This window comes from Mastigoproctus giganteus, chromosome 7, assembly GCF_048544385.1.
Source record: "Mastigoproctus giganteus isolate SK-2022 chromosome 7, ASM4854438v1, whole genome shotgun sequence".
NCBI classification, from domain to species: domain Eukaryota; kingdom Metazoa; phylum Arthropoda; class Arachnida; order Uropygi; family Thelyphonidae; genus Mastigoproctus; species Mastigoproctus giganteus.
This window is the reverse complement of record NC_143581.1, coordinates 217,465,771-217,484,620: the sequence shown is the minus strand read 5'-3', so window position 1 is coordinate 217,484,620 and position 18,850 is coordinate 217,465,771. Positions and strand designations below refer to the sequence as shown.

At 36.3% G+C, this 18,850-nt stretch overlaps 1 protein-coding gene across 4 annotated transcripts in view; it reads right to left on the bottom strand.

Annotated features, from left to right (window-relative positions):
• LOC150083681 (extracellular matrix organizing protein FRAS1-like) overlaps window positions 1-18,850 on the bottom strand; it is an 866,422-nt gene that overhangs the window by 14,579 nt on the left and 832,993 nt on the right. For 3 of the 4 annotated variants that reach the window (XM_090378121.1, XM_090378123.1, XM_090378122.1), the window contains 2 exons: window positions 15,893-16,059; window positions 1,567-1,772 (listed from right to left, as the gene is read on the bottom strand). In XM_090378121.1, the coding sequence (XP_090234247.1) occupies window positions 1,567-1,772; window positions 15,893-16,059 (373 nt within the window). Of the gene's footprint in view, window positions 1-870; window positions 1,059-1,566; window positions 1,773-15,892; window positions 16,060-18,850 lie in introns of all 4 variants that reach the window. The other variant, XR_016547213.1, reaches the window with a different exon arrangement.

Sequence of the window (18,850 nt, the reverse complement as noted above, 5' to 3'; positions counted from 1 at the left end):
CTTAGTTAATTTTAATCCTTCTAGAGCTCAGTCCTGTCTTATATCTAACAGAAAGAAGTCTACTGCTCCTATGCTTATCTTCGATGACACTCAGATCTCTAGATGAGACCAAATATCTCTCTTAGGGATTGATTACCTTGACTTCTAATATCACTTGGCATAAGCACATCACAAATATTGCTTCCTCTGCATCTAAAAACTGGGCATTTCTTTTCTTCTAAAGAACTACACACTTTGTATAAATCTCAAATCCGCTCTACCATGGAACATAGTTTCCACATCTGAGGTGGTGCATCCAAACCTCTTTCAGACTTGTAGACTATTCAAAAGAGGGCAGTCAGATTAATTAACAACCCATGTCTTACAAAGTATCTCCACTCTCTATCTCGTTCGAGATGTGGAAATAAAGTTCCCCGATAGGGGCAATAAAAAGTACACAAAGTGAAGGGGCTCAAAAATGGTCTTATTTTTATTAAAATTAATCACCACCTGATTGAATGCACTCATTACATCATTCTAAAAGTTTCAGAAACTTTTCTTCCTTCACAAAGGTGCCCAAAAGGTGATTTTCAGTTTAGCAATTACATTTTTCTTTGTCTTCAAAATCCTGAAATTTCTTTCCTTTGAAGGCAGTTTCCACCTTGGAAAAGAGGAAGAAGTTCACTGGTGTTATATCGGGAGAGTAGGGTAGATGGTTTTCTGTACAATGTCATATTTCATCAGAAATGTTTTCACAATAAGTGCAGAATGGGCAGTGGCACTGTTATGCAAAAAGAACCAACTTTCTTTCTCTTGAAATTGCAGCCTCACCTGGGAAATGCACTTCAATAGTTTTTGAGGCAATTGTATGTAGACACAGCATTGACTCACTTTCCTTCTGGTACAAATTCCTTGTGAATCACATTCTGTTTCTCAAAAAAAATAATCAGCAGTCTTTTTCCTGTACTTCTGTAAACAGAACTTTTTGGGCCTTGGTGATAATTCTGAAGTCCACTGAGTGCTCCGATGCTTTGTCTCTGAGTTCTATTGAAACTTTTGTTATCAATAACAGCATCATGCTGAAATGTAAAAAAAGAGGCATTAAATATATGAAATTAATTCTAAATTTATTACAAATTTTTTACTTTGACTTTTTTTTTTGTATTTATATACAAGCATATTACTCTCAGAAATGCAGCCAGCTCTATTTTCCCCTTCTTGGAGTTATATCAAATTTTAGTTCTGGAATTCTAAGTTCTTGCCATTGAAGTATATAACCAGGAGGGATCACAACATACAGTAAACTAAGGTATATAAATCCAATTATTCTTTATGCAGAGAAGTGTCAAACATTTAAAACTGACTCTCAACTCGTTAACTTGTTACAAATTTTTTAATCTGACTTTTTCAAATTTTTTCTTTAATTATAACTAATTTGAATTTATAAGTGAGATAATAATATCTTCACTCACTTATAATCAGATTTTGAAAAGAAAGTTAGAATTAAATTACATTCTGACTATAGCCAACAACCCCATACTATATATCCAAATTCAATACTATTTAGTAATACAAATTTTTACTTACCAGGAGAACAAATCGATGTTTCAAATTCTTATTAGGTTGAATGCATCCAAACTGTGGACCTTCACCATAATCTTCTCCTATGGGATCAAATGTGGGTACATAACCATCTTTACCTGTACAAGCATAGAGTCTCTCAATCTTTAATTTATAGGCTGACTCTAGATCTTGTTCTGGGTGCCATAAAACTCTACCATACACTGTTTGACCTTCAAAAAGGAGAATAGATTTACATATCGATTATGTATAATTGATATTTTCAATTACAAAGTATTATATATATATCCTTATTAATTCAAAGATCAAACAAAATATGTTCTTCATTTTGATTTAAATGGGTTCAAACATGATAAGAACTTTTCAGTAAGTAATTTTGCATGGACAACCTTGAGTTCTGAATGTAAACTGACATAAAGAATAGGAAAACCTTATACGAGTTCTTGATTCACAAGTATGCTTTTAAACATGGAGCAATTTCCATCATAGCTGTTTTAAACACGGAGGAGGTAAGTTCTGTCATATAAGGTTTTCCTATTCTTTATGTACTTGTCAATATTAATTAATCAAAATGCTCAGTCAGAGACTTATTATAGTGCAAGAATTTTTAGTATACTTTCATTTAAAATACTAAGAAATTTTTAGTTTTGCTGTGGTAAATGTTTGCGAATTGTGATTGATTTACACATTAATTTAGTCACCATGAGAAAGATAACAATTATATTGTGGAGAAATTCAATTTCTGCAAATAATAAATCACTAACTTTTGTTCTTGCCAATATATTAGTTAGTCATGCAACTTAATCTATATGAGTTGTACGTTAAAAGAACACTATTGCTTACTCACTAAGTTTGTTCCTAATTTGACATGTACTGTTCTTGCAAATTTCAGATATGTAAGCTGGTCATACAGTATTTTTATGACTCAGTGGCATAGGTCTGTCATTACTTTAGAACAGCTATGATTGAGAGAGAAAATACATTGATAACAATTTACCTTGGCTGTATATAATTAAATATGTTTTTCTGTACTTGTGAGTTGTTAAATACAGAAGAGTTTAACCACTGAAGCTACTGTAGCATGTGATAAAATGTTTACGTCTTTCATCTTTTTAGTATTAGTAGCGACAAATTACGCAAGAAAGAAAACTTATACAGGACCATCCAAAAAAAAAAAAAAAACTCTATATCCTTCCTAAAATGAGGCCTCCAGACCTTTATGCAGTAATCAAGATGTGGCCTGACACAATGGGATAATCATCTTATCCCTGCTAGAAAAATTCCTGTATATCATTTACAAAACTCCATTAACTGTCCCAGCAGCCTGTCTGCATAGCTTAGAGAACTTCATATCCGACTGCACAATCCCCCCCCTCCCCACCCAGATATTTTTCATTTTCCACTACCATGAGTGTAGTACCACACAGTTGGAATGTTACTCCGGGGGTCACTGCTACCCATATGCAGTACTTTTCAGTTGTCAATGTCAAACTCCAATTGCCATTTCTCACTTGCCTAACATTTCTAAATCCTGTTGCAGTAGCATTCTTTCGTTCCTATCATTAACCACCATGCCAACCTTTGTATCATCTGCAAACTTGGACATTAAGCTTGATATGCTTTCATAAGTATCATTCATAAATTTAGAAAACAATGGGCCCAACAACAAACCCTGGGGACTCCATTAGTAATATTACTCCACAAAGAGCAGTGTACATTGATTACCACTCTCTGTCTTCTCCCAACATTAATGTTGGGAGAAGACAGAGGGCAGCATTAAGGAATTAAGGGCAGCAACTTGCCCTTAATGCCATACTACTCCAATTTGTACAGCAGTCTTTTATGTGTAACAGTATTAAAAGTTTATCTGAAATCCAAGTATATGATATTGAAATAATTTTTTTGCATCAAGTTCCTTTGTGACCGCATTGTAGTAACCAATAAAATTGGACAAACAAGATTTCCTCTTAAAAAATCCGTGCTATGTCTGAAGTATAATTGCAGCTTTGTTTAGATGATCCTGCATTACTTCTTAACCAGTGACTCCATTATTTTCCCTGGAACATAAGTTTTAATTGGCTCAGCAAAGGCTCAGTAATATTGAAAATAAAAGGGGGGAAACTGCTAAAGCAGCTTCCATGGTTAATCCCTTCTATAAATAGCAACTTAACTCCTTCCCGGAACATTTTTTTCCCTGAAAATATGCCATAATGGACTGACTTTTTTTATTTTATAGATTAAAAGTATGCATCATGCAAATACTCACTGTATAGTTTTTTTTATTTTTTTATAAATTTTTTAGTAGAAATACATGGGAGTAATTAACCCATTTGGGCTATCCTGAGTTATATTGTGTATTCCAAAAAGTATGCAAATTAAACAGATTTTTTTAATAAATTAGTGCTTGAGTTAAAAGAAAGGAACAGAAAAACACTCTTCACTACTCATTATATAAATAAATTTAAAAAAATAAAGTGGAACGCACAAGCAGTAACCTCTCACCACAAGCAATAATCATGTAACTACATTCTGACACATGGCCGTCACAAGTGGATAGGCAAGGTAAGTGTCGTTTACAGGTGGCAGTTCAAGAGGGCGCCGAAATATTTTTCGATATAGTTTTCTAATTTGTTAATGCTTATCAGTATTCAGAATTTAGGATGGCAAATTTTATTTTGCTTATTGGCAACACATAGGAATGTGCACTACTGTTCTGACACTGCTGAACAATAAGTAAATATAAGTAAAATGAAAGCCAGTTGTCTGCTGCCAGATGTAAGAAATCCCGAGAAATCTTGGGATTTATCTGGCTAATGCAAAATTAGCCAGATCAATGCCCAAGAAAATATGTTTAAATCCTAATTTTTGGAGGTATTATTGTTTAGTTTGGGTATAATTGTATCCGGTGATATTTTGTGTAGTTCCAAATAAAGTTTAAAACTAAAAACGAGATATCTCAGGATAATCCACGAAGGGGTTAATCTATGTATGCCTAAAAAATAGATTTAATTATACACAACAAGATAGTATCTCACAACTGTGTAATTGAATATACATTTTTCTGGCTCTACCCATAACAGTGGACATTTTGTTCTACAGTAGTATTGATCTTGGTCACTGCCTCATCCAAGCACTCTATGATCATCAAAAGTAGCTGTATTTTGCAAGGGCAGTTTGTGCTAAGTTATGAAGTTTAATGAATAATTAATAATGATAAAAGAGAGAAATGTCACCTTTTTTTGCATGGGTTACAAGTATTAAACAGCAAATAATATCCCAGTTAATACACTTTCTTCGGCAGGTATGTATAATTATACATAACAAAGAGTATAGTGCTTATTTTAACATACAGCTTGTAGATATATCATGTTGCATGGCTATTAATGGCAGCAGAAACAAACTCGGTGATCTTTAATAAGAAAAATTGAGGACTGCACAAGACTTGTTGTGGATTCTGCAAGAAGAGTTAATTTTATTTCATTGTCCAACATGAAAGTATTTTTTCTCTGAAGCATATTCATTGTTATTCTCTTTCTCCCCCTCTCTTTCCCCCTTAGTAAATATATTGCAATGATGAGAAAAAAATCGTGTGTACTTGGTACGCACGAAAGATGTTTTATGTGAAAACATCTTTGTGAAAATCAGAACTGTTTTAAAATCGAACAGCTAGAACCAAAGTTATGAATGATGTAACATTTTATGGTCATGCCTGCTACTTATTCTACTGAATCAATGTTTGGAAGAGGTTAGTGAAATTCAAGTTGAGACTAATTACCCATTTGTGGAATAGTGACCACAACAATACAAGCTGATACTATTCATTGTGTATTATTATATAATACACAAGCCGAGCTATTTGATTGGGTTAGTAAGAAAGCAAGTGGTTAAACCGTGGCTTCTATATTTGGTTGACACACTTCCCTATCGATTGTATAAAATCACGATAGATCAGTCATTCTTTGATAACAGTCACAGGGAAATTAAGTTGGCTAAAGACTACATAAGCGAAGCAGTTCCGATTGAGGAAAGTCTCATCGTCTAACAGCAAATTTTGTTGTGGAGTGAGGATAAATATCTTAGAATCACCCCAGGAGAAACTAAAGTACCGCAGAGTCTACTGTTTGATAAGCACACAGAGGAACTGTCCTTTCCCAGCTTGGACAATTCAGAACGTTCAGAGAGAATTTACAAGTGACCCTGTTTGTGATGGCAATGACAAGCTCAGACGTTCTGACTGTGTTACTCCATATGATCTCCTTTATGTAGCAATGAAGATAATGAGGTTGAAAACAAGAGACTCTTTGATGGTGGGTTTCAAATAAGATACAAAACTAACCTGTGAGCAAGTTCAATCCAAAGAACACATTAACAGCTGTGTCGAAAACAATTTGGCCTTCCTAAGGACAATTCCTAATTCTGGGTCCTACTACTAGGCTCATTGTAAGTGCGATCTATTCACTATGATAAGACAGCTCGGTAAACCTGCAATCTTGACTCAGAGTGCCAATGAAATCAGCTAATGACGCTAACTCACTAAATTTGATCTGGCATGTAATTTCTGAAAATGATGTCAAATTACTTAATTTCCGTTGTAGATATATTGGCTAATGACGCTAACTCACAAATTTTGATTTGGTATGTCATTTACGAAAATGACGTCAAAGACGTCATTTCTACTGTATGTAGATTTGGCTAATGAGACTAACACACTAACTTTGATATTCAGTACATCATATCTGGAATGATGTCACTCAACGTCATTTTCGTAGGCCTGATGTAGCCGAGTGGTCAGGAGTGCGAGTGCAGACTAGGGTTCAAGCCTATGACTGCTAAATACGATTAACATTTGTATTGATTGATTTATTGTAAATTCCACTGACGTGGTGGTCATGCTGGAGAATAAACAAGAACATTTTTTTTTTAAATGATGACAAATTACACCATTTCCACTGTTCATATATCGGCTAATGATGCTAACACTCCAACTATCATTCAGTATGTCATATCCGGAATTATGTCATTTCCGTAAATGACAACATGGAAATGAATGACGTCATTTCCGTGTTGCAAAGTCATGACAAATTGATTTTACTACAATCTGAAATTTAGTAGGTGCCGCCAAAGATGTTTTCACATCAAAAAAGTCATAACTCACTCCTATCATCCTGCAATTCTGCCAGGATGAAAGGAGTGAGCACATCATGAGAACTTATAAATCAATTCATAAATCTGTGCTTGTTAACAGGAGAGGCTTTTTACAGGGATGGCATACAGTTAAATAGAAGGAGGCACGAGAATATTTGCTGATGCTATCAAGGTGTCGGGTGGATCGGAAAACTGCTAGCTTAAGGGGTACACAGACTAATAGTTTAATAGCAGCCACAGACAGAGATGTAAGTGATTCTTGTGCTCTTCTATTGAGGCATACAACATTCTGGAAAGCAAGGTGTCATCACACCAAACGGTGTGAAACCACAGAATGCAGACCTAATAGGAGTCCTCGTGAGATAAGCAAATACACAAGCTGTGTTAGGGTTACCAAGAGCAAAAACAGGTGTTTGTACACTTGCTTTTACACTAATAGTAGGAGTATGATAAACAAACTGAATGAATTTGAAGTACTGGTTAAGTGCAGAAAGGACACTAAGGTAGTGCAGCCAGTTGATGTGGGTGATCGGTGCAATGCTGAATCAGCTTTGTGTGACAAAAGCACTGGGAAAACTAAACTGAGAGTAGAAGTGTGCAATAGGCCAAATGACTTTTACTAGTAAATTGGAATATCTTATAATAGGGGATTTTAACTTTCCTGATATTGATTGGTACTTGTGGGTTTCAACACACACACACAGTAGAGAAATTTTCTTGATTTAATGGATCACTTTTCGGCAGCAGCAAGTTAGAGGCAATAAGAGAAAGCAAAACTCTTTATCTGATTATCTGCAGTGACCATTCATGCATTAAGAACATCCAGACAAAGGAACCACTAGGTAGCAGTGATCCTAACATACTGATGTGGGATCTACTTAAAGATATAACTACTGTTAAGAGTAAAAGGAAGGGATTTTGCTTTCACAAAGGCAACTACAATAGTCTCAGACAGTTTCTAAATTCCTTTTCAATAGACCAAATGATGATGTTACCAACTGCAAATTCTAAATGGGAAGCATTCAGAGAAGTAAACATAGAAGCTATTAGGCTTTTCATACGAACTAAAAAAATACTGTTCAAGGCTTAGACTTACATGGACGTTACACGAATCAATACGACTAATGAACAGAAGCCTAATGCAAATACAAATTAGTCTGCAATCAAGTCACTAAGGGGGTGAGTAAAGCTAATGCAGAATGCAGATTATGAGAAGTCTTTGACTAAGAATGCAAAGAATTATTTGTTTATATTACCACTAGAAGAAATGGGTGAACTACATTAGCCCACTAGTATTGAATGGCACAACTACTGAAACTGCTGAAAATTAAATAAATATTTTGCATCTACTTTCATGCACTAAGGAATTTTTAAGGATGGGATGGGAAAATCAGAATTATACCAAATTGCAACTGGGAGCTAAATGAATTTTTGATAACTGAGAAGTATTAGCATTAGCATTATTAGCATTAGTTGAGGCATATGATGCAAGAAAAAAAGTTTATACAACATCAGCAAAAAAAAAAAAAACCCCAAAAAACTCCCTTCCCATTTCACCCATCCGGTCACTCCAAATGTTTGTCCAGTTCAGCCTTAAATTTATTTAAGCTATCAACTTCCACAACAACAGATGGAAGCCTGTTCCAGCAATCAACCACATGCTGGCTAAAAACAAACTTCTGCACACCTGTTCTACAACTGTCTTTCCTCAATTTGAATCTATGTCCCATCAGGTTTGTAATCTGAGCAAGCAGAAGTATCTCATCAGCATTAAGCCTGCTCAAACCTCCTCCCTGAGTGTAGTTATGATGGGTAGCACAGTTGGTATAACCACCGTCCTCCTCACACTGGGTAGAAAAGACCTGAGTTCATGTCCTGTGAATTTTGCAACAGATTTTTTTGTGGGTTGGTCATTCAACACACTAGCAAGGCATTTGTGGATTTATTGGATGAGTTTTCTACATCAGCATGTTTGGGAGGCAACTAGAGAGAGTAATACTCTTGACCTCATTATCAGTAATGATTCTTCATGCATTAAGAATCTGCAGATAAAGGAACCACTAGGTGGCATTGATCATAGTGTGCTGAAGTGGGATTTACTCAGAGGTAACTACCATCAAGGGTAAAGGGAAGGGTTTTTGCTATCATAAAGGCAACTACAGAGGTCTGAGACAGTATTTAATTCTATATGGTGGGACCAACTGATGATGTTAACAACACCAAATTCAAAATGGGAAGCATTCAAAGAATTAATCTTGGAAGGTACTAGGCTTTACATACCAACTCAGAAATATTGTTCAAGGTTTAGGCCTAAATGGATGTCAGATGAACTAATGAGACATGTGGCAGAGAAGAAAAATGCATGGCATACATATAAATTAATGGGTGACATGGAAGCCTATGACAGATATAAGCTGGTCTATAACTAAGTCACAAAGGAGATTAGGCAGGCAAAGGCAGATTACAAGAAATCTTTGGAAAAGGATGCAAAGAAAAACAGCAAAGAGTTCTTTATGTATGTAAATTCTAGAAGGAAGGGAAAGAATCAGATTAGTCCACTGGATAATGATGGTTCAACTGTTGATGATCCTGCTCAGGTGGCTAACAAACTAAATGAGTATTTTGCATATACATTCACACATGAGGAGTTATTCAGGGAAGGGAATGCCAGAGGTGAACTAAACTCTGGCAGTGAGCAAGATGATTTTGTAATAACTGAGAGGAAAGTGGAGGAGAAATTGTTGAAGATAAACATAAGAAAGGCATCTGGGGTGGATTGGATCTATCCAGTTATATTAAAGGAGGCAGCAAAGGAAGTAAGCAAACCCTTAGCCATAATCAGGAGAGCTTCCTTGGACTCAGGCGAGGTACCCATGGAGGATCAAAGGGCAACACAAGTAATTATAGGCCTGTTAGTTTAACTCCTGTTCCAGGGAAATTAATGGAGGCACTGGTTAAAGAAGCACTGCAGGATCATCTAGACAAGACTTCAGTTATAGCTCGGACACAGCATGGGCTTGTTAAGGGGAAGTCTTGTCTGACTAATTTGATTGGATACTATGATGTGGTCACAAAGGAACTGGATGCAGGGAATAACTCTGATATCATATATTTGGATCTTAGAAAGGCTTTTGATACTGTTGCACACGGAAAACTGCTGCACAAATTGGAGCAGTGAGGCAAATTGATGCTATGGATAAAGGGATGGTTGAGTGGGAGAAGACAGAGTAGTAATCAATGGACACAGCTCTTTGGGGACTAATGTTATTAGTGGAGTCCCTCAAGGTTCAGTGTTGGGTTGTTTTCTGTATTTATAAATGATATTGATGATGGTATATCAGGCTTAATGTCCAAGTTTGCAGATGATACGAAAGTTGGCAGGGTTGTTAATGACACTAATGACAGTACGCTGCTGCAACAGGATCTAGAAAAGTTGAGCAGATGGGATGAGAGGTGGCAAATGAAGTTTAACATTGACAAATGCAAAGTACTACATTTGGGAAGCAGTAACCCCAGAGTAATGTATCAACTCTGTAGTACTAAACTGACAGTGGTAGAGAATGAAAAGGACTTGGGGGTAATTGTGCAGGCAGATATGAAGTTTACTGAGCAGTGCAGACAGTCTGCAAGAGTAGCTTATGGTGTCTTGTCAATGATACACAGGAATTTTTCTAGAAGGGATAAGGAGTTGATTATCTCCTTGAATAAGGCAATGGTCAGGCCACACCTTGAGTACTGTATACAGGTCAGGAGGCCTCATTTTAAGAAGGATGTAGAGCTGATGGAATGAATATAGAGAAGGGAAACAAGATTAGTGAATTGAACATAGGGTTCCTCTTACGAAGAAAGGCTTAAGTTTTGCAGATTACATATGTTGTAGTAGTAGTAGTAGTGGCATGTGATGCAAGAAAGCAACTGTATGAGCTTATGCAGCATCAGCCAAAAAAAAAAATAAAATAAATAAATAAAATAAAAAATCACACCATTCCCTCCAAATGCCTGTCCAGTTCCTCCTTAAATTTATTTAACCTGTCAACTTCCACAACGACAGATGGAAGTTTGTTCCAGCAATTAACCACCCGCTGGCTAAAGGCAAATTTCCACACATCTATTCTACATCTGTCTTTTCTTAATTTGAATTTATGCCCCCTTAGGTTCATAATCTGAACAAGTGGAAGGATCCCATCAGAATTCAGCGTGCTCAACCCATTCAAGGCCTTATATACCTCAATCAGATCACCGCGCAGGTGCCTAGTCTCCAGCCACTGCAATTTGCAGAACTTAAGCCTCTCTTGGTAAGAGGATCCCTTCATACCCCTCACCAATCTTGTTGCCCTTCTCTGTACACGCTCAAGTAAATCTACATCCTTCCTATAATGAGGCCTCCAGACCTGTATGCAGTACTCAAGGCGTAGCCTGACCATTGCCTTATACAGAGGGACAATCACCTCCTTCTCCCTGCTAGCAAATTCCTATATATCACTGACAAAACCCCATGACCTGCCCTGGCAGCCTGTCTGCATTGCTCAGAAAACTTCATATCTGACTGCACAATTACTCCCAGGTCTTTTTCATTTTCTACCACCTTAAGTGTAGTACCAGACAGTTGGTACGTTTCTCTGGGGTTACTTCTACTCATATGCAGTACTTTGCATTTGTCAAGGTTAAACTTCAGTTACCACTTCTTAGCCCATCTGCTCAAATTATCTAGATCCTGTTGCAGTAGTCACTGTCATTAACAACCTTGCCAACCTTTGTATCATCTGCAAACTTCGACATTAAGCCTGATATACCTTCATCAATATCATTGATAAATATACAAAACAACAGTGGACCTAACACCGAACCCTGTGGGACTCCACTAATAACATTAGTCCACGAAGAGCAGCACCCATTGATTACCACACTCTGTCTTCTCCCACTTAACCATCCTTTTATCCATTGTAGCAACTTACCCTTAATACCATTCTGCTCCAATTTGTACAATAGTCTTCCATGCGCAACAGTGTCAAAAGCTTTCCTGAAATCCAAATATTTGTTATTTGGTTTTTAGGAGCATTAGCAACTAAGGCCATATTGCTCCGGGAATATGCGGTGGTCATTCCTTGACCTTTCATCCTCCGTATTTGGTGGTGACTGGCTCGAACCCTGGTCTAATCAAGAAGTGTGTGCTACGCACTGCTGCTCCTTCCCACCTGGTTACGGAGGCGCCTTGCAGATTACAGTGTTTGGAGACTAGGCACCTGTGAGGTGATCTGATTGAGGTGTATAAAGCTTTGAATAGTTTGAGCATGGTCAATGCTGATGGGATTCTTCCTCTTGCTCAGAATAATCGCCTGAGTGGGCATAAATTCAAATTGAGAAAAGAAGGTTGTATGATAGATGTACAGAAATTTGCCTTTAGCCAGTTTGTGATTGATTGTTGGAACAAACTTCCATCTGTCATTATAGAAGTTGATAGCTGAAATAATGATGTTTTTTTTTTTTTTTTTTTTTTTTGGCTGATGCTATATAAGCTTTCTTTCTTGCATCATGTGCCTTTGCTAATGCTAATATCAGAATTATACCAAGTTGCAATTGGGAGCTAAATAAATTTTTGATAACTGAGAAGAGCAAGAGTCTGCTGAAGATAAAAGTAAATAATTTTCCTGGTTCTGATGGAATCTGTCCAATTATATTAAAAGAAATAGAAAAAGAGGAAAGCAAACCTTCAGCCATAATTATGAGAGTAATCTTGGATTTAGGAGGAGTACCTATAGATTGGATATGCAGATGTCTCTCCTATTCATAAAGGAATATCAAAAGGCAAAGTGATTAATTACAGACCCGTAAGCTTGACTTTTGTTCAAGGGAAAATAATTTCAGTGGTGAAAGAAGTATTGCAGGATTACCTGGTCAGGAATGGAATTATATGAAAATGAAATCACAGCATGGATTTTTTAAGGGAAGATCTTGTCTAACCAATCTAATTAGTTAATATGACACAGTAACAAAGGAACTGGATGCAAACAACAATTCTGACATTATATATTTAGATTTCAGTAAAGCTTTTGATACTATTCCACATGAAAGACTGATATACAAGTTAAAGTAGTGTGACATTAGGGAGAAGTTACTGCTGTGGATAAATGGATGGGTCAGTGGCAAAAGATAAAGGATAGTTATAAATGGGCTCTGCTCTTCTTGAACTAATGTTATTAGCAAAGTCTCCGAGGTTTAGCGCTGGGCTCATTGTTATTTTCTATATTTATTAATGATATTAATGAAGACAAGTTAAGCTTACTGTCTGAGTCTGCACATGATACAAAGGTTGGCAGGATGGTAATTAAAGCAAACAAAGCATACTATTGCAAGACCTAAAAATTTAGAGAGATGGGCTTAGAAGTGGCAATTTATGTTTAACACTGATAAATGCAAGGGGCTGCATATCAACGGCAGTAATCCCAAAATAACATACTTAACAATATATATATCTATTAATTACATATCCAATACTGGAAATGTATATTTCCTATATTGGAAAATTTTTACAATATGGTCACTGTGGTGTATATTTATACAAGATGTTGCTTTCCTTTATAGATTACATAGACGCTTAATTCGAATTTCTTAAATAGAGTAATTAAAAAGTGATAGTAACATACAGCTAGGTCCTCCAGTTATATAAAAAGTTTGCATGATCTGCAAAAATATTTTTCAAACAGCAAAAGGAAATGGAAATCATGCAAAAACCGTTATGGGAATTCCCTTTGAAGATGGTATAAACAAAAAGCCCCCATCAAGCTTCAGGAATTCATCTCCCTTTATACTTCTAATTATTTCGCCATGCTTGGATTTAGGGTTACAAAGCTTGCTTTTATTCCTTTCCTCTTACTAGGTTTATTTATTTCAATACTATTCTAATTACATCTTACCCGGATGCAGTCATTCCTGAAAAAATCTCATGTAAGAGAATTTCTAACTTAAATATAAAATTTCTAAAATTTAATATTCCTATATTTCTTAATAGCATATACTGTGTTTATTTATCACTCTATTTTTATTTGGTTCAAATTCACACCATTGATTTTAAATTCAAAATGAGGACACAGATCCTCTACAAGAAAAAATCAAAATAATTTAGCATTTGTCCGATTTTACGAAAACTAGTGGGTCTCAACTACACAAGTTGTCTGTCCAAGGAAATGGAAAGCGATATTAGTAGAAGATATAAACAGCTACTAGCAATCAGGCAAATCCTTCTTTTTCAGTCTGTTGAAAATGCACATATGAAGAGCACATACTGAAAACCTGTTTTGGGAAACACACTCACTACACAGATTATCACAATTTCTTTTCAGATGGCACAATAAAATACACTGTTATGGAAGAAAAAATTTATAATTATTTTAAAATGTGGTTTGTCTTTTAATAATAGTTTTGTCTCCAAAATGTAGCTAAATGCTTTAGCATATATCCCTACATTCTCGTTTAGGAGTTCGAAAAAGAGGATGGCCATAGAATCACACATAGGACCGATGTAAAGGAAAATTGATATAAGACCATATGGTGGACATTCCAATCTTCCCATCTGAATTCGTTGAGAATCTCAATAAATGGGATTTGGTATTACTGTGAAGACGGATAGCTGCTTCTTCAGTTAAAAAGTTCTGTACTTGCTTTTTATGGCCTAGCACAAATAGTTCTGTGTCTGACAGTAATGTTGCAAACTGATTCTTTCTCTGGGTTCCATAAATTTTAAGCAGTTCCTGTCAAAAAACAGTGTTAACAAGAATTAGCTACTGATGTAGAATGATGTTATGTTTGGTGGTGGGAGCACCAAAGTGCTTCAACTGATCTATCCAGTTATATTAAAGGAGGCAGCAAAGGAAGTAAACAAACCCTTAGCCATAATTATGAGAGCTTCCTTGGACTCAGGGGAGGTACCCACAGACTGGAGATGTGCAAATGTGACCCCAATTCACAAAGGAGGATCAAAGGATGACACAAGTAATTATAGACCTGTGAGTTTAACTTCTGTTCCAGGAAAATTAATGGAGGCACTAGTTAAAGAAGCACTGCAGGATCATTTAGACAAGACTTCAGTTATAGCTGGGACACAGCATGGTTTTGTTAAGGGGAAGTCTTGCCTGACCAATTTGATTGGATACTATGATGCAGTCACAAAGGAACTGGATGCAGGGAATAACTTTGATATTATATACTTGGATCTTAGAGAGGCTTTTGATACTGTTGCACATGGAAGACTGCTGCACAAATTGGAGCAGTGTGACATTGGAGGCAAATTGCTGCTGTGGATAAAGGGGCAGCTGACGGGGAGAAGACAGAGAGTGGTAATCAATGGATACTGCTCGTCGTGGACTAATGTTATTAGTGGGGTCCCTCAGGGCTCAGTGTTGGGTCCATTATTGTTTTCTGTATTCATAAATGATATTGATGATGGTATATCAAGCTTAATGTCAAAGTTTGAAGACGATACAAAGGTAGGCAGGGTTGTCAAGGACACTACTGACACTCTGCTGCTGCAACAGGATCTGGAAAGGTTGAACAGATGGGCTGAGAGGTGGCAAATGAAGTTTTACATTGACAAATGTAAAGTACTACACATGGGAAACAGCAACCCCAGAGCAACGTATCAACTCTGTGGTACTACACTGACAATGGTAGAGAATGAAAGGGACCTGGGGGTGGTTGTGCAGGCAGATATGAAGTTCTCTGAGCAGTGCAGACGGGCTGCAAGAGTAGCTCATGGTGTATTGTCAATGATATATAGGAATTTTTCTAGCAGGGATAAGGAGGTGATTATTCCCTTGTATAAGGCAATGGTCAGGCCACACCTAGAGTACTGTATACAGGTCTGGAGGCCTCATTTCAAGAAGGATGTAGAGCTGCTGAAACGAGTACAGAGAAGGGCAACAAGATTAGTGAATGGTTTGAGCATGCTCAATGCTGATGGGATTCTTCTTCTCGCTCAGAATAATCACCTGAGAGGGCATAAATTCAAATTGAGAAAAGACAGACATCAAATGCCTGTACTAATGCTAATTTTAGCAAATCAATCTGATTCTGATAATGGCAACATTGTGATTCATTGCCATACACAATACATCACCAAAAAAAAAAAAAAAAAGGAAAGAAAATAAAATAAAAGATCTTATGCAATAAATTGCCCTGAATCACAAATTACCTTTGGAAAATGCTCCTTTATAATCCATCTCTTGTAAACTTAAGCTGGAAAGAGCAGGATCCATCAGAAATATATTCTCATTATTCAAAAGCTGAAATATTGTATTTAATGAATATATTACTGGAACTGGTCGGCTAGTCTGCTGGAATGCTAATGGAACAATGAATCTAAAAAAAAAAAAAAAACACATTTTAAATGCTGAAATACACAGCTGGCAAATGAATTTAAACAATTATTAAAACTATGCTTGCAGATGAATTCCTAGTCATTGCAATATATTTCTTTTACTTCTTTTCACTTTATTACAACAGTAATAACAGCGACAATATTAATTCCAATAATACAATTTTATTAATCTTAGTAACTCATATATAGTTCTGCAATTTGTTAAGGATAAGAGAATCCTCATCAACAAGTCCAGATTTAAATACAAAAAAAGAAATATTGATCAAACAAAAATACCAAAACAATGTAGAATAATTATAGTTATTATTGGATTTATATGGATTTTGGATTTTTTCCATTAAGATTATTACTAAATATAATACCACTCTTATACCACATGAAATTAATAATATAGTTTATAAAGCTATTCACATAAACTACACATTACATGGTAAGATACCGTTTCAGGTATTTTACCAATACCCATCATATCTGAAATGTCATACCTTAATGTATAATAGTTTATGAGAATAGCTTAATAAACAATATTATAAAATATTTAAGGGCAAAGGCCTCATGCTATGAGGTAGAATGACTAACATACAGGTTAGTGCAAAAGCATCATTTTAATGTAGCCATCTACAAAAGTAGTTTAATTAATTAATTAAATTGGCATCATTTTAGTTATATCTCATATTGTGAATGCCTTCACAATGAGTTGCCATGGTATTGTACTACCTCGAATAAGTAACAGTAGTCTTCTCCACTGGTGAAGTTTTACTTATTCGAGGTAGTACCATACCGTGGCAACTCGTGAAGGCATTCACAACGAGTTGCCATGATGTAGGAAGGTGATAGTAAGAGAGGTAGAGGAAGGAAATGCCATAGAAGGAAAAAAGGGGCAGTTACTCCTTCACCTCAAACTACTCGAAAGCTCATAAATTCCTTGAATAGGCAACGCTTCCCCAATAGAGAAGATTGTTAACTCAGTGGCCATCAGGCCCCCAGCCGGCACCGTTTCAAGGCTTGTTGGCCTTTCATCAGTGGGTAGGCAGGCACCCTGGTGTTGCAATAGTGACAACCCAGTCATGATGTATAACTTCACAATATGAGAGATGCCTGATGGTGTGCAGTGATATAGACTACAAAATATTTAAGGGCAAAGGCCTCATGCTACGAGGTAGAATGACTAACATATAGATTAGTGCAAAAGCATCATTTTAATGTAGCCATCTACCAAAGTAGTTAAATTAATTAATTAAATTGGCATCGTTTTGGTTATATCTCATATTGTGAATGCCTTCACAATGAGTTGCCATGGTATTGTACTATCTCGAATACCATGGTAACTCGTGAAGGCGTTCACAATATGAGATATAACCAAAACGATGCCAATTTAATTAATTAATTTAACTACTTTTGTAGATGGCTACGTTAAAATGATGCTTTTGCACTAACCTATATATTAGACTTAGAGGGCAACAGGCATTCTGTGTATTATTAGACACTCAGTCTAAAACACTGATGGACCCAATATCTTTCTATTTCAGAAGATTTAGGAAAAGCCTGGCTGGCCTGCCTCCCTAAAATCCACTCATGCACACCTTCGAAACGGTAAGCCCTGTTACGTCACCTAGATGGCAACGAATGTGTAGAGTGGTTGTCTTCAAGACATCTGGTTAGCATGAAGAGAAAAAGACCAAGTCCTCGATAAAACAAATGGCCCCCAGTCCCCAGCAGTTTTCACTCCCCCTCTTACGGCAGTGAGAGGATCAGAGGGTGCTAAGAATCTCTGGGAACAACCAGGCTGCCATGCACGGAAACTGAACTTGACCTGTTACAACATAAGATCGCTCATCATTGAAGAGAGGATATTATAGCTGGAAAAGTAATTAGAAAATGTGAATTGGAATATCATCGGTTTGGCTGAAACAAGAAGAAGAAATGAATCACTTATAAGGTTATCAAGTAGAAATCTGCTGTACACCAATGGAAATAGTGAAAGAAGCGAAGGTGGAGTTGGCTTTCTGGTCCATAAAGATATAAAAAACAACATTTTGGAATTCAAAAGTATATCACCAAGGGTGTCAAGACTACTACTCAGGATTTCTAAGAGGCACAAGCTAAAGGTTGGAAAGAGACAAAACAGTGCAGAAAGAGGAACTATAGGAAATTTTGGAATTGGTGAAGAAATGAAAGAGGTAAAATACTTGTGGAATTTGCAGAATTGCGAGGACTGTCAGTAATGAATACTTTTTTCAAGAAAAGGATGAACAGAAAGTGGACATGGAAGATATATGGCGAATGATGTTACTGTCCTGAATAAGGTAAATGTTGTAAGTGATCACAGAATGGTAAGATGCACACTTGATATAGATGTAAGAAAAGAAAGGAAAAATTGACTCGAGTAAATAATATGAAGGTCTTTGAGGTAACAGAAGAGGAGAAAAGGCAGTATGTACTGGAACTTAAGAACACGTTTGAGCTTCTGCAGACTGCTCAGGACCAAGATATCGACGAGGAATATTACAACTTTCTGAAAGTGATAAAGCCCAAGAAACCTATAGGTAAAAAGAAATGCAAAGGAAAAATTAGTCAAGAAATACTTGTCATGATGAACCGAAGACGACAAATGAAGAGCAAGATAAACACTGGCAAAGACAAATTGAGTATACTGAGTTATGCTTGTTCTACTTTTCTTGTGTTAAATCTTAAGTCCTCTCTGAGTCTCTTTCTAATGGCTTTGCATAGGACTTAAATCAGCAGCCATGAGCAATAATACAGAAAGATTTA